The sequence below is a fragment of the Sminthopsis crassicaudata genome, chromosome 3 (assembly GCF_048593235.1).
Source record: "Sminthopsis crassicaudata isolate SCR6 chromosome 3, ASM4859323v1, whole genome shotgun sequence".
In the NCBI taxonomy this organism is placed as follows: domain Eukaryota; kingdom Metazoa; phylum Chordata; class Mammalia; order Dasyuromorphia; family Dasyuridae; genus Sminthopsis; species Sminthopsis crassicaudata.
Window position 1 is genome coordinate 148160193 of NC_133619.1, and position 23404 is coordinate 148183596.

The window sequence follows — 23404 nt, forward strand, 5'->3', positions numbered from 1 at the left end:
ACAATTTTTTAAGTTTTCAAAAGCCATTAGGCATACAGTCACTCTTCTGTTCCTCCTTTTTTGCTCCCATTTTCTTACCCCTGCAATTCTTCTCCAAGTGCTTTTGAACGATCCTCAGGAAGTACTGAATACATATCATCTTCTTCTAATCTCCGTTTATGACCAATTTGAAATAAGGGATTTAGCCACCTGTTAAATTAAGGGGAAAAAAAATGGGAGAAAGAGTTAACATCTAAAATGATAGACTTTGTCAAAATAAAGACCTACCACCATGGGAAAATTTTTTTTGTAAACAGGAAAGCATGTGGTTTGGAGTTTTCATCAGTTAATATCCAATGCCATTTACTGACACACCAGTAATTGCAATTTATATCTCTTCTCAAAAAGTTGCTTCATTTTTACACATTTTGAAAGATTCAATAATATGAGGATATAGGGCACTAGTCCCAGGTGTATCACTAACTAAATAAATGACACTAGAAAAGGCACCAAAGCTTTCCTGGGATAATTTTTTCATATGTAAGGTCAGAGAATGGGACAAGAGGTCCTCTGGGACTAGCATTTTAGGATGCTATGACTACTATAGTTTCCCATATATTTCATCAAAGGAAATAATAAAGTTCTGAGAGCTTAGAAAATTTCTCATCTATTTTACAGAATATTTGGAAAACAATGCAATTTTCAGAGGAAGAAATCAAAGTTATTAACAGTCATATTTTAAATGCTCTAAATCACTATTAATTAGAGAAATGAAAATTAAAACAATTCTGAGGTACCACTGCAAAACCATCAGATTGGGTAACATAATGTAAAAGAAAAATGATAAATCCTGGAGGAGGTGTGGAAAATAGGGACACTACTAATGCAATATTGGGAGAACAAGTTCAACCATTTTGGGAACAACTTAGAATTATGCCCAAAGGGCTATAAAACTATGTACCTTGTGGACTCAGCAATACTAACATGTCTATGTACCAAGGAGATAAAAGAAAAAGGGGGGAAAATATATATATATACACACACACACATACACACACCCAATTTTTCTAATGGAATCAAAGAATTAGAAACTGTGGAGATATTCACAGATTTGAGATAGATTGAAGACAGTATATGAATGTGATGGAATAATATTATACTCTAAGAATGATAAAAAGGATGATTTCAGAAAAAACCTGAGATTTATATGAATTAATACAAAATGAAGTAAAAAGAACCAGGAAAAAGAATCTAGTAAGAGCAATACTGTAAAGATAATGAACTATGAAGGGACTGATGAAATCAGATTGCAGATTGAAGTGTATTTTTTCCTTTTGTCTTGCTTTTTTTTTTTCTTCAGAACATAATAGGGAAATATATTTTGCATGACTTCACAAAATGCCTATTTTATTTCTTGTCTTCTCAACAGGTAGGAAGGGCTGGAGGGAGGGAGAGAATTAGGAACTGAAAATTAAATTTTTAAAAAAGAATCCCAATGCCTTCAAAGAGTACTGAACAATTAAATAAGAAATACAGAAATTAGGAGCAAACTGATTCTGTTCTAAGGGTTTTTAAATGGAGAAAGAGAAGAGGGGATAAAACAAAATACCCTTGTACAGAGGGAGGGAAAAAGATAGAAGGTAGAACCTACTACTGACTCATTTCTTAGATGAATAATAGGCAAACATGGAAGATGAAATTAAGAGAGTGAGATCCTCATCTGAAACAGAAAAAGGAGCAGTAAATACTTATACAGGTTGAAGGTAAACACAGATAGAGGTTGTAGGAATATGTCAAACCCTATTAGGAAATAAGCAGGGATAGAGAAGGAGTGGGGTTAAGAAGGAGTACAATATTTTAATAGCAATAACAACAAGGAAAACATATTTCCTATTTTTGAAGGGGGTAAGAAAAGGACTAAAATCTAGGAGTATACCTCGTTTCAATTAGGAAATAACAAATTGTGGTATTGATAATGAAATGTTGTTATTCTGTAAGAAATTATAAAAGAGATTGTTTTAAATTATTCTAGGCGGTACAAACTGATTTAAAAAAAAAAAAAGCAGTAGCAAAAAAAAAAAAAAAAAAAAAAAAGGAATTCTGATTTAACATTTATCCTCAATTTACACTTGAGAAAAATGAGGCAATCAGAGGTTAAGTGATCCCACCCAAAATGACACAGCTTAATATTGTATATAACGCCAAAATTAAACTCAGTTCTTCCTGACTCTAGGTTCAGTATTCAATCTGCTAGGTAACCATTAACTGCCACTAGGCAATTAATATAAACTAATTAACAGCCCACAAATATTTCCAATTTAGAAGGGAAGACACATCAGGAAAACAGTACTGACAAACCTCCCACAATTTTAAATGCTTTAAAAATTTTTACAATAGTTTAAATTTTGTGATGATATATACCAATCATATGTAAATACACAAAAAGTATTTTTTCTCTAAGTTACATATCCTTCTAGAAGTCCCAGGATCTTTAAAATATAGCAATGCATGTCCAAAATCCGGCCATTTCTAAAATGATATTGCATTTCAAGTTCCTTTCCAAAAAATGGAGTAATAACTTGTGATTTAGAGGTGATGACAACATTAAGTAAATAATATCCTTGAAACCATGGGTTCCCTCCCACTTATCACAACTCAGCATCTGTTCTTCACCCCCTTAACTCCCCCCCCCATACTTACATTCCAAAAACTCAAATACCATCTGTTCAAAAGGAATACTCAAATAATTCTTCATATCAAAGCTATTCCCCTCCTACATGTGCACTCTCTAGAAAAAAAAAATCTCAAATTGGGTCACCTGTTCACAAGATCTAAGATTTAGTAAATAAAGTTACTCAAGGCACATAAACTTGGAGATGTTAGTAAATAAGCTTGATATTCTTGATTCTAAGCCCAGAATTCCATTCTGCAAATCTGTCCCTATGCTTTTGTTAATAATATTTTAATAAACTGGCTCTATGTCTAACACACACAACTACTCACCTTTTCTCCTTTATGTTTTGTTCAATCATTTGAGTAATGTCCGACTCTTTGTGACCCAAGATATTGAACTGCTTTTACAGCTCATTTTTACGATGAGAAAACTGAGATAAATAGGGTTAAGTGACTTGTTCATGATCCCACAGCTAGTAAATGTCTGAGGCCACAGTTGCACTCAGCAATTCCAGAATCTAGGCCTGGGACTCTATCTACTGAACCACCATTTACCCTGTTCTTATATGTTATTTTTCTTCATATTCAAGCCTGTTTTTTCCATCTCTCACAATACCTCTTTCATCTCCTTCCTCACTGCCTGCACAGGTAGAAGCCACATATGTGTGTGTGTATATGTATGTATGTAGTATGTATTAGGTTTTCTGATAGTCCCAATTTCAAGTCATTTGTCCTGTTATATATATATATATATATATATATATATATATATATATATATATATATATATATATAAAAGATAGAAATCCCCATTTCTTATCAACTGTAGGTCACAACCCCACATGGGGTCTTGTAACTGAATGTGGAAGTTGCAAAATTATGATCTATACACCTATTTTATATACCTGTATATGCAGGGTCACATGAAAAGAAGCCACGAATGGAAAAAGTCTATTCTGATTTAACTGTTAACTACTTGCTCACAGACTGTTATGTACACTATAAAGAAAAGCCTGAAATGAACATGAAAGTTTATCTTTCACCTAGATTTATAAAATAATCTCATCTCCCTTTCCTCCTCTTGCTCCCAAACCCAACTTTTATATTCTACTATATTGTCCCTAACATTCACAGTCCCATCCCTTGCTTCTTCATATGTCCTTTTCTTGTAACTTTCTCAAAATAAGAAATAGGCCTAATACTGCAAAATAAATAATCCAAATGTCCTACCTTTTCTCCTTCTGACGATATAAACTGATATTGCAAGTCACAGGGCTTAGACCTGCCACTAATCTGTCATGTGTAAAACTCGGATTAGAATCCTTATGATTCTGTGATTTGGCCCTATTCCAAATCTCTGGCCATTCATTAGTGCCTGTTCTAAATTCAAACTTTTCTTCCAAAACATCAAATTTCATCCTTCATGAGGAAAGACAGAATATCTTGTTCCCAGACTATATTCTTAGATCCTTTTAAACATTAAAGCATAAATGTGTTGTTCAGTTGTTTTCAACTCTTTTTGACCCCATTTGGGGTTTTCTTGGCAAATATATTGCAGTGGTTTTCCATGTCCTTCTATAGCTCATTTAACAAGTAAGAAAATTGGGTCAAATAGGGTTAAATGACTTGTCCAGGATCACATATCTAGTATAGTGTCTGCAGCCAGATTTGAACTCAGAAAGATGAATTTTCCTGACTCCAGGCATGGTGCTATAACCATGCATGAAACCTAGCTGTTTCAAAAAATAGTGTCACATATAAAAACCCATTTATGCAATTAAATTAAATTATTAAGAAAAATTAATTAAAATTAAATATTTATCACAGGTCTATACTTTGAGATTAATACTCTACATTTTGAGGTTGCTGTATGATTTGGGTTAGAATTTCTCTGGGCTTCACAGTTTCCTCATCTATAAAATAAAAAGTTATATACCAGCCCTAGGGACTAATATAGCAATTTAGTCAACTGAATTTTAATCCTTCCAATTCTGAAAATCTATGACTGTAAGATCCCTTCCCTCACTGACCCTGGAGGACCTTGGATATACCAATTAAAATTTTTATATTTTTGGCTCTTTTTAATAAGTACAAAGTATTTCTTCATCTTTGTTGACTGCTTTTATTAATTGCTGATAAATTATGTTCTTTGAATTAATTCTTTTATCAATGTTTGTCATTATTTTCCTGTACCAGTGCTTTCCTCTAACAAACATTAATTTAACCTCTACTGTATACAGAGAACCATCTGATTGGTGGATTGGTGGAATATTTATAAAGATCTGTTACCAATAGGAAAATAAACTTATCTTACAAAAAGTTCTAGACCTTCCAAAAGAATTTCCTATGGAATCCATTTAAATAGTAAGGTCTACCATGCCTTTAAAATTCTTTAATTTAAATAAATAAATAGGATAATTTAATTTATAAACAAATTATCATTGAGCCTCACTTTCTATTATTTAGGATATCTGAACATTGTAAAGTATAACAATTTAGAGCTGGAAAGGATCTTGAGGACCACCTTTTCCAACCCTTTGGGAAAACTAAGGCCTAGGGATGTTGCTCAAGTTTACTCAAGCACTTATACCCAGTGGCAGGGCCACAGTTCAAACACAACTCCTCAGTCTCACCAAATTTCTGCTCCTAACGGGCTCGGGCAGCGAGGTGATTCAGTAGAGAGAGCACTGAGTTTAGAATCAGGAGAATTCATGAGTTCATCTTCATGAGTTCAATCTGGTCTCTGCACTTACTAGCTGTGGAATCCTAGTCAACTAAACTACTTTAGCCCTGATTGTCTTAATTCTTCATTTGTAGAATGAACTACAGAAGGAAAGAGCAAAACATTTCTGTATCTTTGCAAAACAAAACAACAAAAAACAAACCAAAAAAACCCCTTTTTGCCAAGAAAAATGAAGTCATGAAGAGTTGGACATAATTGAAAACTACTCTTAACAGCAGAAACTTAACATTGTTCCTTTTATACCCTGTGACATCTGAGCTATTGTTCAATTTGCAGTGATTCACTAACAATCATTTATGGTTTTCATACTATTTGGGGTGAGTTTTATTTATCCAATATTACAAACTTCCTATCCAATATGATTGTATTCTTTGTCTTCTGTATCCCATCCAAGGAATTTAAAATACATTTAAATGCTCATTAAAACAAGTTACTTCCCTATTAACTATTACTCTAGAACAAAATTCTAGGGCTATAGAGTTTACCACTGGTTTATTAAACAAACAACTCTACCATAGCCCCCTCTCAGCAATACCAATTTCAACAGAGCTTGCTTTGACATGCCCAACAACTCTAAGGCAGAAGGTTCATGGAATCATGGGTGCAGTAGGAAAGAATTTAGACATTGTCTAATCCAATCCCCCAGATTCTAGTTAAGAAAACTGAGGAGTGACATGCCCCAAAGACACAGAGCTAGCTGGAAGTAGAAGAGTTGGGATTTAAATCTAGGTCCTCCAACTACAAATGCAGCATTCTTTATGCTACATACACTAAGTGAAAGTTTTAAAATCCAAGATCTTTTCTTTACAGCATATTAAGGAAAAGCACTGACCCAAGTTAACATATTAAAGGGGAAAATACTTTTAAATTACCTAATTATTCCTCCAGGACAACGAAAATACATGTAATAAAATCAACATTGCTCCATTAAGGGACCACAGACTGGAGCCAGAGATTCTGTCTCTGATGATTACCAACTGTAACCTTGGACAAAGCAAGTCTCCCTGTGGACCTAGATTCTTGAACTGCAAAATGGATTCAGATCCTGCCTTTGATCATTGAGCAAATCAAGACTTTTTGTGAACCTCTGATTCCTCATCTGGAAAATGGGGAGGTTAGATGACTCTGAGGTCCTTTCCAGATCTACATCTATGCTCCACAATAAATTTTTACAAGCTCTTTAGTCTAAAGCTAAGCCCTAAAACCATACTAAATGGACAAGACAATTAGAACAAAGAAAGATTTGAAAAGGCTCTTTGAACCTCTTATTCCAAATCATTCCCTGACCAAGGACACATCTGACAATCGAACAACATAGTCAGCCCATTGGAGTTGTGCTTTCTGTCCTGGAGTCTGAATGCTTGGCAATTTAATCTAAGAAAGATCAATGTCCAGGGCCTTATCCTGATCTTCAGGATCTTCTTGAGACAATTCAAATGGGAATGATTGTTTCTTGGAATGGCACTGGTAGACTGCCCAGATTTCACAGGTCCATTGTAAAGGGTTAGAAATGAGCAGATGCAAGGTAACCTAGCACGTGAGACTAATCACCAGTTGGACAATTCTCTATTAACATGTTTGAAGGATGACCCTCCCCAATTATTCTGTGCTGTCTGGATCAGTGGATGTGGACAAAGAAGGGGAAGTGACATCAGTGGGTGGAGTAGTAAGAGGAGATTGATTCATTCTCATGGCAGTGGAGAGAGAGAAAGGAGGTGTAGAGATTGCTAGATCTAATCCCCTGACCTCAACTGCAAAAGACCAAGAATAAAGACTTTTGCTTATCCTGACTCCGGCTGATTCTAAGAGATCCAGGGTCCCAACATTTTGGTGCCCAATGTGGGGCAGGCACCCTACTTCCACTGAAGTCCTCGGTGACCAGGAGATTAGGTGAGTGTTCTAATAGACAGATAAGGAACTTCCCTTGTTAAGGGCTAAACCAGCAATCTCTTATAGCTGAAATGGGGCAGATGTTAGGAAAAGATTCCCCACCGCCACCCCCACCCCAGAGTGGCACTATAGAAAGTATGCTTAAGATAATTGAGGAGCAGAGTTTACTTATAACCTGGGTATAGACTGCTAAACTCTTGGGCACTTTAAAAACGCACATCCCCTTGGTTCTTAGAGGAAAAAAAATAAGTGTAGATAATTGGAAACTGGTTGGAGAACAACTGAAAGAATCCCACACAAAATCAGGTCCTCCTTCAATTTCCAAAGAGGTATTTTATATATACAATGTAATTCAATTGGCCTTAAACTATCTAGCAAGTTGTAGAAAAAGAAAAAGTTTTAGAACCGGCCAGATGAGGAAGTGCGAGGGAAAAAAGAAAGACAATAAGCAATCTCAAGACCTTGCCCGAGGGCAACGGGACTTAAATGAGGAGGGGGTGATTCTGGCTCTCTTGAGGCAGCTTCAACCCCCAAAAGGGGGCAGATTATTGACAGGCCCCCATCAACTCCATCTTCAGGGATGGAGGGAGGAGGAGTAGCGGGAGGGGTGGTGATATCACCAGCACCTCCCCTCCAGGAAATGTACGAGTTAATGTGCACTGTGAAACCATCCCAGAGTGACAAATTTTATTAGCCATGGCTCCAAATTTTATACATGCGTCTCCATTAAAGATAACCAGACTGTTACACAATTGGCCATGGATTCTTAAAGAAAAGGTTTCTAAAGTTCCTCTTAAAGGACCAACCATCTTTACAGATGCATCCAAATATAATATTTTCACTGTACACTCTCGTGACTTTAAAACTATAAAGAGAGTAGTCAGAACTCCTTTTCAGTCCACTTAGCAGAATGAATTGTATGCAATCATTCTAGCTCTTGCTTATTATCTGGGAGATATAAATATAATATCTGATTCGGCCTATTCAGTAGGTGTGGTACAAAGAATTGCCACAGCCCAAATAAAATTTGTAGCCTCCAATATGTATCAGAACTTCAAGACCAACTGAGAAAGCATCCAGGTAAGATTTATATCTTGCATGTCCACTCTCATAATGGACTTCCAGGTCCTATTTTTGATGGTAATTGAAAGGCAGATAGCCTTCTAACCATGTTGGCCAATACTCCTTTATTTCAAGAAGCCCAAGAATCTCACTTTAAATATCATCAGAAAGGAGGTGTGGAGATTGCTAGATCTAATCCCCTGACCGCAACGCCCAAAAGACCAAGAATAAAAACTTTTGCTTATCCTGACTCTGGCTGATTCTAAGAGATTCAGGGTCCCAACAGTCCATAACAATGAGGTTAGCTCTGGTGACCTTCAGTTTGGTAGTCAGTCTAATACCTGCTTTTTCCTGTACTTTCCTTCAGAACCTCCCAAACACTAAGGTAGCTCTGGCAATATGTGTATCAATCTTCTTATCAATATGCACCTCCCTGGAAGGTATACTATCAAAATAAGATAACATTCAAAACATCATTAGTATATTCAATGGTTCCTTATATGGATGGTTTGGTGCTGGCTGGTGGAACACCTGTGTTTTCTTGGTGTTAATTGTTAAGCCAAAATCAGTATAAACAACAGAGAACTGGTCCATAACTTTGCTGCATCTCAGTTTCAGAGGCTGCACTGAGTGCCCAATCATTCACAAAGCAACTCTCCCTTCACTTTAGTTTCGGCTTATGGCCTTTCCAAGTTGAATAATTTATCATCAGCATGGTAGCTGACCTTGATTTTGTGTTTCTTCTCATTGAAAGTATTTGACAATACTGCTAAAAAACATTCTGAAAAGGTTGTTTTCAAAGACAGATAAATTTGAGTCAAATGGAAACTTATTCACAATTGTCACTCAAGTATAGCCTAGACAGAACTTAAAAGAAAAGCAAAAGAATAAGAAACCGTGACAAACATCCCTAATAAAGTCATCTAAAATATGTAGGGCATATCAGATCCCAGAAGTTAAATAACTTTCCAAAGATCACAGAGCTGGCAAGGAAAAATGTTTAGCTTTGCTATAAATCAAAGGAAAATTAATCATTAAATCAACAAAAATAAGCTTAAAAAAAAGTATGAAACCCAATATTGACAGGGATTTGGGGGGAAAAGTTACTTATATGAAAATATCACATCACCAGCTACACAGAAAATCAATTTAATGTTCTCACTAAGTATTGGGGGGGGGGGGCAGCACTACAGCTTTTAAATTTTTTTTAAAATTTTATTTATTTAGGCATACATATTTATACAATTATCTTGCTACACAAGAAGAATCAGATAGAAAAGAAAAAATGAGAAAAAATTGTAGCGAGCTGTCATCTCTAGAAGCTGCCGGATCGCTCTCTGGGAAGAGATCTGCTGTGTCTTCTACTCAAATCTCTCCAACAGATTCTTCTTCCTGTAACGAACCGTTGTCTCCAGGCAGTTGCTGTTAACTCTTGTCCTTAGAAGTGACTTCCCTTCCTGCAGAGAGCCCCGTCAAGCCTGATGCAATTCAGAGTCTTCCTCTATCTCTGGGAGTCCTCTCTTTTATTCTCCCAGAGAATGGGCGTGGGATAATGCAAGGGCTTCTGGGAAGAACCACTTCAGCCAATGGGCTTGGTCCTTCTATCAAGTCAACCTGAGTTCTCACCTTGTAATTGTCCAACCTGAATTCCCACCTTGTCACTATCCAGACAACCTCAGTTCTCACCTAGTAATCCTAACAAAAAATAAAGTTCAAGCAAACAACAACAAAAGAAGTAAAAATGCTATGTTGTGATCCACATTCAGTTCCCTCAGTCAGCACCAGAACTTTTTAGGGAAAGCTATTTAGCCTTAATTTGAAGGCTAGACATTCATACAGCACTAAGATTTAGAAAATGCTTTCTTCACACAGCTTTGCAAGATATGTAGTGAGTGATTTGCAAAGGTAGTTTGGGTAGGTATTTTTTGTTTTAAGCAGGTTTTTTAATATGCTCAGTATTTAGTCACATTCTGCTGCATCTTGTAACATTCCAATATTCCAGCTGGCCAAAGACAATTCCTCTTGGGTACTGTCCTCCTTCCCCTTTCATTCATCAAGTCTAAACTATAAGTCTACACAGTTGATTTACTGGTATTGCTCCCCAAAAGAGCTTATTTTAACAAAGCATAAATAACAATCAAAGAGAAAAAGCCCTTTATTCAAAAGGAAGACTGGATGTTGTTATGTCCTCCTGGGGAACAGAATTATAAGAAGGCAGCTAGGGGTAGGAAGCACTCCCTGAAGTCCTGCAGCTAACGGCTTCTGGCTTATGTATTACCTGCCCTTCCAAAACTGACTCAGTCTCCACGGAGAGGAGACTCAGAGTCTGGAATTCTAAGCACCCAGCTTTCCAAGGCCACACTGACAAAGGTATTTTCTATTTTACTACAAGCCTACCCTTGTTCTATTGACCGTTTTCCAAGGCCATGTGAGATATCAGAAACTTAACTAAGAGTTAAAGAACCAAGACAAAAGGTTATGGCTTCCTTATTTAGAGTAAAACACTGAAAACAACCCAAATGGATAAAGAGAGCAAGGGCTTTAAGCAAACTCTGGCATATTTAACGAAATGGTACTGGATAGTCAATTAATGTAGCAAATATGTGGATCTAGTTAATTAAGTAAACTTTGTATAAAATAATGTTACATGTAAAAAAATTTTTTAAATTTAATTAAAGAAATATGTAAATATTTTAACACTGATTTTTCTTTCTCATGAGCAGTTTTTAAAAATAAATTAAGTCCACAATTGAACTTTTCTAACAACTTACCTCTCATTAATTCCTTTATTATAGGCTAGGCAGTCAAAGATTGACTGCTGTCACAACAAACATCTGTGACAGATTATACTGGCCTAAGAGATTTGATATGGCCTAATTCAGTGTGAGCAAAAACACTGGGCGTCCCCAAGGACAGAATTGTAAACAGGGAGCCCCATGTTAACCAAACACCAATAGTGTCATATAGGGGAGAGAGAGGGAGAGAGGAACAGAGGGAGAAAAAAAAAGAGCAAGAGAAAGCGAAAGAGAGGGGGGGGGGGGAGAGAGAGAGAGAGAGAGAGAGAGAGACAGAGAGAGAGAAAGAGAGAGAGAGAGAGTGAGTGTGTGTGTGTGTGTGTGTGTGAGAGAGAGAGAGACAGACAGACAGACAGACAGACAGACACTCAAAGAAGTGGGAGGTGGGGGAAGGAAAGGAGGGAGGGAAAGAGAGAGAGAGAAAGGGAAGGAGAGAGAGAGAGATACAGAGAGACACACAGAGAGAAACAGAAAGACAGACACAGAGACAAAGATGGAGATGGAGGAGACAGAGATAGAGACAGAGACACAAACAATGCACTAGAGGATTGGAACTACTAAGTCTTGTTATTAAAAGACTATGTGATTTTGGACAGGTTACACGCCTCTTTTGTGTTTCAATTCCCTCATTGATCTTCCAAGTACCGCATAGTTCAAACATACCATAGTTCTACAGCCAGAGGTAGAGAGTCCCATGAAGGATAAGACCAAAAAAAAAAAAAAAATCAATAATAATAACAACATATAATATATTACATATTAAGAAACTTAAAGGTCAGTTAGTCCAACCCTTATATTTTATAAATGACTGCAATGGTTTGGATTTTAACAGAATTACATAAATCATTAATGGATTTTTCAAAATGCTAAGTAAATATTTTCTTCACTACAATCTCCTCCACCTTAGAATTCTGTGGTTTATCAAACTGTATTAAAAGCCCCATAATATCTTTCAAAAAACTTAAAGAAGCAGCTATCAATCTGGAAAACCTTCTTAAAAAATATTTGAAACTCTTTGATTTTCAATGGAAAATTCCTGGGGATTATCCTTTAAGTTTATTTTAAGGTTTTTACTTCAGTTCTGTGGCAAAACAAATAACCATTTTGACAAAAAATAAATTATTAGTGTTATGATGTCCTGTAAAGGGCTGAAACTTTGAATAGATGCACTTGAATCAGAAAACCAAGCACTTAAGGCTAATTACCTATGTGCATATGTTTGGAATTGCTCTTCACACAGTTAATACTGGCTCAATGTTTGGGGTTAAGAGAATTGTACATAAGGATTAGGGGGTGGAGTGAGAGAGGAGAGAGAATTCACTTTGCAGCAGGACCAGGAGAAGAGAGGTCCGTGGTGGGCTTGTGGCAATTTGTCTGTCTTCTTCACTTCTCCCCCTAAAGACCAAGGACTTTTACTTATCCTGACTGCAGCTGTTCCTGAGGCTTCCAGGGAGGCAGCCTAGACTTTTGCATTTGGCGCCCAATATGTGAACCAAGGACCCTAATTTCACTGAAGAAGTCCCAGGTGAGCAGGAAATAGGGTGAGTATTTTAATAGACAATCAGGGAACTTACTTTGCTAAGAGCTAAACTAGTAACTTGTTTTCTGGCTGAAATGGGGCAGATATTAGGAAAAGATTCTCCCCCACCCCCACCCCCATCCTGAAGGAGATGTACAGGAAGCACACTCAGACTGATAAAGAGGCAAGGTTTGATTATAACTTGGGAGCAGATTGATGGACTGGTGGATACATTAGAACGCACGTCTCCTTGATTCTTCATGGAAGAATAGAGACAGATAATAGGAAACTAGCAGGAGATCAACTATGTGAATATTACAATGATAGAGGTCCTGGTTCAATTTCCAAGGAAACATCGTATATGTACAACTTAATACAATTGGTCTTAAAGAATCACGCAAGTTATAGAAAAAATATAAGTTTTAAGAACAGCCAGATGAGGAAGTGTGAGGAAAAAGAAGAAGACAAAGGACAGATTAATGGCAATATCACTAGAGAGCATGAGGACTTAAGTGAATTTGAAGGGCATGGTGATTCTCACTGTCACAGCTTAGTTTCAACTCCGCCTACACCAGAGCTGACTCTTGGGACACCCCACACCACCACCACCATCAACTTCACCTTCTTGGGTGGAGGGAGGAGGAGGAGTGGGAGGGGCAGTGATATCACCAGCATCTCTACCCCCCCTCCCCCCCTGCCCTAGCAATCGCCTCCTTCTATGACTAGATTGCAAAAGGCACTACTTAAAGCCACAGAAGAAGGCCAGGATTTAGCTGATTTGAGAACAGAAATGTATCCTGTGATTCAACAGTTTAACTTTTCAGGTCAAGAAAGTAGAAGTTACACTCCTTTTGATACAGAAATCCAAAGACCTGAAAAAGGCTTGCACTCTTTATGGAGCTACATTAGCTTATGTTAAGATATTATTACAGAATTTGGCTTATGAAGTCTTAACCCCTAGTGACTGGAAATCTATAACAAGAGTATGCTTAGAACCTGGACAAAACTTGTTGTGGCTTTCTGAATACAGTGAGCTCTGTGGGATACAAGCTCAACAAAATAGTCATAATGGAGTTAATCCTCCAATCACCTATGGCCAACTAACAGGTATAGGTTTTTATGCAGACAGTACAGATTAATTACTCCATAGCAGCCAGCAAATGAGAAAATTGCTGCTGCTGCTATCAAAGCATGGGGTTTTATCCTTGGTAAACAAGACAAGGGAGAAGCCTTCACAACAATAGCACAAGAGCCAAATGAATCCTTTGCTGATTTTGTGGGACGTTTGCAGACAGCTGTCCTATGAACTATTGGTGAAAATGCAGCAACAGAAATTATGATAAGGCAACTTGCTAAAGAAAATGCTAATGAGGTCTGTAGCAGGATTATACTAGGACTACATAGGGATGTTACTTTAGAGGAGATCATAAGACGCTATGCTACAGTGGGCACAAATACCTTTTAAAAACATAGGAAGACAGGGTCCCTTTTGCCAAGGGACTTCCAGAGAGACTCGTCAGTGCTTTCAATGCAGTAAAGTAGGCCATCTGAAAGCTCAATGTTGGCATAGAGACAGAGAGAGAAAACGGAGGGTGAACAAGACCCAATACCTCATGTCCTAAATACAACAAAGGTGTCCACTGGGCATCAGAAAGTAGATTGACTCCAGGAAACGGGATGAGGGGCCCAGCTCCAGGGCCCCAGGCAAAAAATACTTGGGGCATGATGGCAGCCAATGCTACACCCAGCGAGTGCCTAGAAGTTCAGTACCCAGACATGACCAATCAGCCAGGAAGCCATCTGATGGGAGAAAGGGGAAATTGGGGAGGATAGAGTTGTATGCAGCTGGGACAACTGAGATACCCCCGGGAGAGGTGAAATCTGTTCCTCTCCAGCCTGTGGATCCCTTGCCTCCAGGCACAGTAGGCTTGACCATTTCACCTCCTGAGAATACTTACAAAACACTGATGTCGGAGACTGGGGAATGTGTAGATAATATCCCAGTCACTAATACAGGTAGACAATGACTTATCAACCAGGAGAAGTAGTAGCATCGGGTTTATGGATATAGACTCCCAATAAGCAATCTGGTGACAGTCGCCCAGATTCCGACTCCAAGCAGCAAAATCAGGAATATGTTGGACAGCAACTGTGACAGCTGACTGACCTATGCTCACCATCTATATAAATGGAATACCATTAGAAGGACTGGTGGACACTGGTGCAGATTGCACAGTCATTAGAGGTGCCAACTGGCCAAAGATTAAGGCAGACACCTACATGTCTGGCATAAGAGGATCAATAGCAATAGTTAGTGCTATCCCTTTGAGATGGACTTTTGAAGGTGAAACAGGAGTTTTTATTCCTTTTATAGTTGAAAAAATCCCCATCAATCTATGGGGAAGAGACATTTTACAACAATTAGGGTTAAAAATGAGTACTTCGGTTTTTTTAGGCAGGCTGCTGTTGAAGGCCTGCCACCACTTTCACCTGTTCCTATCCAGTGGAAAACTGATACACCAGTGTGGATAGAACAGTGGCCCTTAGGTAGCAATAAAATTCAGGCCTTATTAGATATAGTACAAGAGCAACTTCACCAAGGACACTTACAACCTTCTCTAAGTCCTTGGAATTCCCCAGTATTTGTTGTAAAAAAGAAATCTGGAAAATGGAGGCTGTTGACTTATTTAAGAAAGGTAAATGAACAGATGGAAACTATAGGAACTCTTCAACCTGGACTTCCATCTCCTACTCAATTGCCTAGAGAATGGCCTTTTTGGGTTATAGACATTAAGGACTGTTTCTATTCTATCCCTCTAGATAAGAAGGATATGAAAAGATTTGCCTTTTCAGTGCCCAGCATTAACTTAGCTGAGCCTTATAAAAGATATGAATGGACAGTTTTGCCACAGGGAATGAAAAACCGCTCTACTATGTGTCAAATGTATGTTGCTGCTGCTCTTCAGTAAGAAAAGCATTTCCAAAAGTAATGTTATTACATTACATTGATGATATATTGGGATGTGCACCTGAGGAACAAATGTTAGAAAGCATATCTACAAAAGACCATAGAAACACTAAGGAACTACAAATTGCACATAGCTCCAAAAAAAGTTCAAAGACATGCTCCTTTTCAATATTTAGGATATGAAGTATACCCTAAGATGCTTATAGTACAAAAGCTTTCTTTAAGAACAGAGAAGCTAAACACCTTAAATGACTTCCAGAAATTGATAGGAGATATCCAATGGATGTGTCCAGTGTTAGGCTTGACTACCTATCAACTGCAACCATTATATGACATTTTAAAGGGAGACAGTGCTTTAACTCACCACACCAGCTTACAAAAGAAGCTCAAAAGGCTTTGAGACATGTTGAACTGGCTTTATTCAATGTGGTTGAAAAAGTCACTTAAAAACCCTTGGAAATATGAGTTTTTGCTCCAAAAGAGGCACCCACAGCAGTCCTTCATCAAGGAGACAGTGTGATAGAGTGAGTGAACCTCCCAGCACAACCAGAATAAAGCCTTACTCCTTACCCAGTGAATTTTACTAAAGACCATTAAACTGCAGTACAATTATCTGGGATAAGACCTGACAAGATATACACCTTTTATACTAATGCACAAGTTAATGTGTGCTGTGAAACCATCCCACAGTGGCAAATTTTATTAGCCATGGCTCCAAATTTTATACACGGGTCTCCACTAAAGATAACCAGACTGTTACATAATTGGCCATGGATTCTTGAAGAAAAGGTTTCTAAAGTTCCTCTTAAAGGACTATCTTTACAGATGCATCCAAACATAATATTTGCACTGTATACTCTCGTGACTTAACTATAAAGAGAGTAGTCAGAACTCCTTTTCAGTCCACTCAGCAGAATGAATTGTATGCAATCATTCTAACTCTTACTTATTCTCCGGGAGATATAAATATAATATCCAGCAGGTGTGATACAAAGAATTTCCACAGCCCAAATGAAATTTGTAGCCTTTAATACAGTGGTCTTCAAACTTTTAAAATAGGGGGCTAGTTCGCTGTCCCTCAGACTGCTGGAGGGATGGACTATAGTAAAAACAAAACCTCACACTCTATCTCCACCCCTAAGCGCATTTGCCATAACCCACGGGCCATAGTTTGAGAACCCCTGCTCTACTATATATCAGCTCTTTAAGGAACTTCAAGAGCAAGTGAGAAAGCCTCCGAGATTTATATCTTGCATGTCCACTCTCATAGTGAACTTCCAGGTCCTATTTTTCATGGTAATTCAAAGGCAGATAGCCTTATAACCATGTTGGCCAATACTCCTTTATTTCACGAAGCCCAAGAATCTCATTCTAAATATCATAAGGCTGTTCAACCTTTACATATACAATTTGGGATAACAAAAGAGTAAGCTAGGAGCATAGTAAAAAGCCTGTACAGCTTGCCTTCGTTTCCATGCTCCTACGTTTCCTCCAGGGAAGAATCCTCATGGTTTGAGACCTAATGAAATTTGGCAAATGGATGTGACCCATTATAAATCTTTTGATCATCTGTCTTTTATCCACATTGTGGGTGACACCTTTTCTGGATTCACTTTTCCAATACCAGCAGCAAAAGAGACAGCCAGAGTGGTCACTGAATTCCTTATACAAGCATTTGCAATTATAGGTGTACCACAAGCAACAAAAACAGACAATGGACCTGCATATACGGCTAAACATTTTGCACACTCTTGTGCACAGTATAAGATTCTACACACTACTGGCATACTCTTTAATCCTCAAGGACAGGCAACAGTAGAGAGGAGAAACAGAGACATTAAGACGCTCTTCCAAAAACAAAAGAAAGGGGGAGCCACAGGTAATCCTAGAGAACTTCTAAATTTAGCTCTTTATGCAATTAATTTCTTGATTTTTTGACAAAGATGCACTGGCTCCATCTGACAGGTTTTAAAACCCACAGGAAGGGCAATGTCCAGTGAGAGCAGCTTCACTGTTCTTAGATAATCGCCAGGTGATGTGGAGAGACCTAGAAAGTGATGAATGGAAGGGAGCAGATAGGTTAACTGCTTGGGGGAGAGGGTTTGCTTGTATCTCTACAAATGGAGAAGGAATCAGATGGGTGCCAACGAGCCATATTCGCCTTGTCAATCAGAGAGAGATGGAGCAGACCCTTGAAACGAAGGAAAAGACCCAAGAAACATTGGGTGGTTCCGTTGCTGACTGTTCCCACCACTGAAAGAGTTATGGTATTTGACTCATGGACATCAAAAACTGTTGGCTTCAAAACCCTCAGGAATCACTGGAATCCCTGAGATATGATAAGACTGTTGTAGGACTTGAAAACCCTCAGGAATCACTGCATTCTCTGAAAAATGATAAGACTGTTGCAGGACTTCAAAATCTGTAGGAATCATTGGATTCCCTAACACATAAAAATACTGTTGTGAAACTTCAAAAATTTACGGGGATCACTGGATTCTCTGACACATAAAGTAATGAACAATAGATTTGTTTGGTTTTAGAAGGAGGTGTATGTGTGATTGTTATTTACATGCCTTCCTTCTAGAACTTCTGCAAATCTTTTATAATGTCCCAAGACCTTGATGAAATGAAAGATAAGCCCTGAATCCCAGAAAAACCTAATCCTTCCTACCTGTTCCATTCTGTTGATGGAATCAGAATCTTCTGATTCTGGCTATAGAATCAGCTTGAAGTCATTTTTTTTCTCTCCAGATATTTGTCAAATATATACAATCTCAATTCCCTCTTTTGTCTCCCCATAAAGCCTGGCTTCTCTAGCTTCCTTCAAAGCTCAAATTCGAAATTCTTCAAGGAGCCCTTCTATCTTCTACCTGGGCCTGCCCTCTGAGGTTACTTCTCTTTGACACATTATGTAGCTTGCACATACATAGTTGTTTTGACTATTTTCTTCCCCACTAGAATGTAAAATTCTTAAAAATAGGGACCATGGTTGTTGTTGTTGTTGTTGTTTTTGCCTTTCTTTGTAACCCTACCCCTTAAATGTAATACACTTACTTTGTGCCAGTCATTATATTTATTATAAATTTATTTTATAATTTATTATAAATGCTAGATTTCATTTGTTCATTGGATCTTCAACATCTCCTTACCACACCATCACACCAACCCATGTAAGGTCCTGCTGATTCTAGAAGTGTGCTGTAATTGATGCAAGAAAACCTGAGATCAAAGTCCAGGTCCAAGATCTCTTAGGTGATCCCAGATAAATCACTTCATGTCTGAGCTGGTTTCTTCATCTATAAAATGAGAATAATCATACTATTTAACTATCTCAGAGGGCCATAGTAAGGAAAATACTCTGTAAAATGTAAAAAGGGCTGTGGAATGTTATTACATTAACTCAGAAATCAATCAACAAGTCAGTCACTTGGTCAGTTTGTTAAAATCAGGTGCATATACAAGACATATATAAGACATATTCAAATCTCTCTCTTTTCTTTTTTTTTTTTTTTTTTTTTTGAGGCTGGGGTTAAGTGACTTGCCCAGGGTCACACAGCTAGGAAGTGCTAAGTGTCTGAGACCAGATTTGAACTCGGGTCCTCCTGAATTCAGGGCTGGTGCTCTATCCACTGCGCCACCTAGCTGCCCCCAAGACATATTCAAATCAACAGAAAGTCATCTCAAAGGGAAAGCACTGGGCTAGAGGAAAGTAGGGTGGCAGAGAGTTGCCAGAAAGACCATCTGCCATATGCCAGACATTGTGCAAAGAACTGGGAATACAAAGCTAAGGGAAAGAAAGAAGAAATATCTTTCCATTTCTACCCCTACTACCACCTAATTCAGATATATTTCTCACCCTGGATATGTGTGTATGTATGTATGTATGTATGTATATATACATATATATAAAAAAATCCTAATTGGTTTCCTTGCTTCTGTCCTGATGTTATTGCTATTGTCTGTTTTGTTACCCCACAGACTCTTGTACATCAGGCCCTTGTATCTTACACTATCTCCAAGAATGTCCAAACTCATATTTGTTGTTTCTGATACTATCTATCTCATCCTCTGCCATCCCATTTTCTTTCCCATTATCAGGTGTTTTTTTTTTCCAATGAGTCTTCTTATTATACAGTATTCAAGCATCAGCTTCACTATTTTTTGACCTTTCAGTGAATAATCTGTATTACTCTCTAGTGTTCTCCCTCTCTAATCCATCCTACAGAATAGTGCCAGAATTATCTTGATGATGTTTGCATCAGCACTTTCTTGCTTAAAACAATGAATCCATCACACAAGGCTTCCCACAATCTGGATGCAAGTTATCTTTACGAGTTTATTTCAGGGCATATGAACCCACAGTTTGAGAAGCTTTGATCTGTTCCACCACCTGAAAGCTCTCTACAACAGGTACTTCATAGAAACATGTTGCAATCTGACATCTAACCTCATCATTCAACTGAAACTATTCTCTACAAAGTTACCAGACATCTCAATTTTCAAATCAATTACGCAACATCTTCTGGATTCTGTCTCTTTTCTAGATTTCCTTGATAACCTCTGTCTCTGGCTTTTTCTCTTTCCATCCATCTGAACATTCTCTTTTATTGGATCTTTATCTAGGTTACAGCTATCCATCAGGGCTGGCCCTAGAGAGGCCATTTCAGCACACTTTATTATCTTGATGATCTCATCAGCTTCAAGGGATTTCAATCACCATCTCTATGCAGATGATTCTCAAATGTCTTTATCCAGTTATTTGAGACTACTTGCAGCCCCTTCTCTCCTACTTATCTCATTCAAATATTTTTGCCTCCATAAACCTCTACTTAAGTAGCAACAGGTGGCCCTTAATCAATTTCTGGGTATCTAATGGCTCTTTCCCTAAAGACTATAAATATGTTCTTGTCTCCTTCATCCTTAAATAACATTAAATAAATTTCAACTATTATTACAAAATTACAAAAATATTTCAATTGGGAGAGAGAGGAGGATAGGAGAGAAAGGGAAGAGAGAAAGTGAGAATATATAAAGAGAGTGAGTCTTGGAATTTGAACTCAAATCTTTCTGATTTAAAAGTCCAATTTTCTATCTAGTGCAGGGGTTCTTAAATTCTTACACTTGCAACCCCTTTTCACCTAAGAAATTTTTACTCAATCCTAATTTATATAAAATAAGTAAGCACATCCATCTTATTAGTATGCAAAATTGCTTTTGTCTTTAATAAATAGTAAAATTATATGTATAGCAAAGAACTTTTAAAATAAATTTCTTTATGGTTTATTATTGGTAAATGTTTAATTTGTATACTTATTTTATATAAATTGTTTTTTGGTTTTTTTTGTGGTTTTTTTTTTGTGGTTTTTTTTTGGTGAGGCAATAAGGGATAAGTGACTTGCCCAGAGTCACACAGCTAGGCAATGTTAAATGTCTGAGGCTGGATTTGAATTTCAGGGCTGGTGCTCTATCCACTGTATCATCTAACTGCCTCACTTGCAAAAATTTTACATTAAGAATTAAATCTTAAAAACATTCTGGAGAGCAATGAATCCAAAGGGCTATCAAATTGTGTAACACCCTTTGAACCAGCAGTGTTTTTACTGGACTTATATCCCAAAGAGATCTCAAAGGAGGGAAAGGGACCCATTCGAGCAAAAATGTTTGTAGCAGCCATTTTCATAGTGTCAAGAAACTGGAAATTGAGTGGGTGTCCATCAGTTGGAGAATAGCTGAATAAGTTATGGTATATAAATGTTATGGAATAGTATTATTCTATAAGAAACGATCAGCAGGATGATGTTAGAGAGGCCTGGAGAGACTTATATAAACTGATGCTAAGTGAAGTGAGTAAAACCAGGAGAACATTATACTTAGTTACAGCAAAATAATGCAATGATCAATTCTGATGGACTTGGCTCTTTTCAACAATGAGATGATTCAGGTCAGTTCTAATGATCTTATGATAATGAGCCATCTGCACTCAGAGAGAGGACTATGGGAACTGAGTGTGGATCACTATATAGCATCTTCACCTTTGCGTTGTTATTTGCTTGCTTTTTACTTTCTCTTTTTTTCCTTTTGGATCTGATTTTTCTTGTGCAGCATGATAATTGTGGAAATATGTATGGAAGAATTGTACATTTTTAACATATGTTAGACTACATGCCATCTAGGGAAGGGGGGGAGAGAAAGGGAGAAATATTTGGAACACAAGGTTTTGCAAGGATGAATCTTGAAAATTATGCATGTTTGAAAATTAAAAATTTATTATTTTTTTAAAAAAGAATTAAATCTTGGCAAAATATTTGATAGCTTTGACTGCTGCCAAATTTTTGCAATCCCCACATTCAGTTACACAATCCTATATGAACCCACAGTTTGAGAAGTTTTGATCTATTCCATCACCTGAAAGCTCTCAACAACAGGTACTTCATAGAAACATGTTACAATCTGACATTTAACCTCATCATTCAACTGAAACTATTCTCTACAAAGTTACCAGACATCTCAATTTTCAAATCAATCACTCAACATCTCCTGGATTCTGTCTCTTTTCTAGATTTCCTTGATAATCTCTGTCTCTGCTTTTTCTCTTTCCATGCATCTTTTTTTACATTTTTACCTTACTTGTAAATATTGTATCATATCGTATCTTTATCTAGGTTACAGCTATCCATCAGGGCTGGCCCTAGAGATGCTGATCTCAACACACTTTATTATCTTACTTGATGATCTCATCAGCTTCAAGGGATTTCAATCACCAAACAGAACTTACCTTTCCCTCCTAACTTCCCTAATATCGTCATGATCACTATCCTCCCAATGACCCACAATTTCTCCTCAATATCATCCTAGACATCTCAATCCTCTTCATCTCATATATACAATTTATAGTCAGATCTTGTGATTTCTACTCACCACTCTAGTACAAGACTTTTATCAACTATCCCTTTACTACTATAACAGATCATTAATTGTTCTTTCCTTCAAATATCTCTCCAATATAATTATCTAGTTTCCACTTGGTTGTCAAATTGATTTTCCTAAATTATATCTGTCACATGTACACACACACTCACCCCCCCCCCAGTAAACCCTAGTGACTTTATTACTTCCAGAATCAAATATAAAACCTTCTGTTCACTCTGAGATACCACTACACACCTGTCAGATTGGCTAGAATGACAGGGAAAGATAATGGGCAATATTGGAGGGGATGTGGAAAAACAAGGACACTGATACATTGTTGGTGCAATTGTGAATACATCCGGCCATTCTGGAGAGCAATCTGGAATTATGCTCAAAAAGTTGTCAAACTGTGCATACCCTTTGACCCAGCAGTGTTGCTACTGGGCTTATATCCCAAAGAGATCTTAAGGGAAAGGGACGTGTATGTACAAGAATGTTTGTGGCAGCCCTCTTTGTAGTGGCCAGAAACTGGAAACTGAGTGGATGCCCATCAATTGGAGAATGGCTGAATAAATTGTGGTATATGAATATTATGGAACATTATTGTTCTGTAAAAAATGAACAACAGGATGATTTCAGAAAGGCCTGGAGAGACTTATATGAACTGATGCTGAGTGAAATGAGCAGGATCAGGAGATCGTTGTATATTTCAACAACAATACTGTATGATGATCAGTTCTGATGGACATGGCCATCTTCAACAATGAGATTAAACAAATCAGTTCCAATAGAGAAGTAATGAACTGAACCAGCTACATCCAGCGAAAGAACTCTGGGAATTGACTATGAACTACTACATAGAA

The 23404-nt window shown here is 37.5% G+C and overlaps 1 protein-coding gene across 1 annotated transcript in view; it reads right to left on the reverse strand.

The window, feature by feature from the left end:
- ABCC4 (ATP binding cassette subfamily C member 4 (PEL blood group)) overlaps positions 1–23404 on the reverse strand; it is a 270694-nt gene that overhangs the window by 215355 nt on the left and 31935 nt on the right. Inside the window, 1 exon segment of the mRNA XM_074299360.1 lies at positions 79–189. Coding sequence (XP_074155461.1) covers positions 79–189 — 111 coding nt within the window.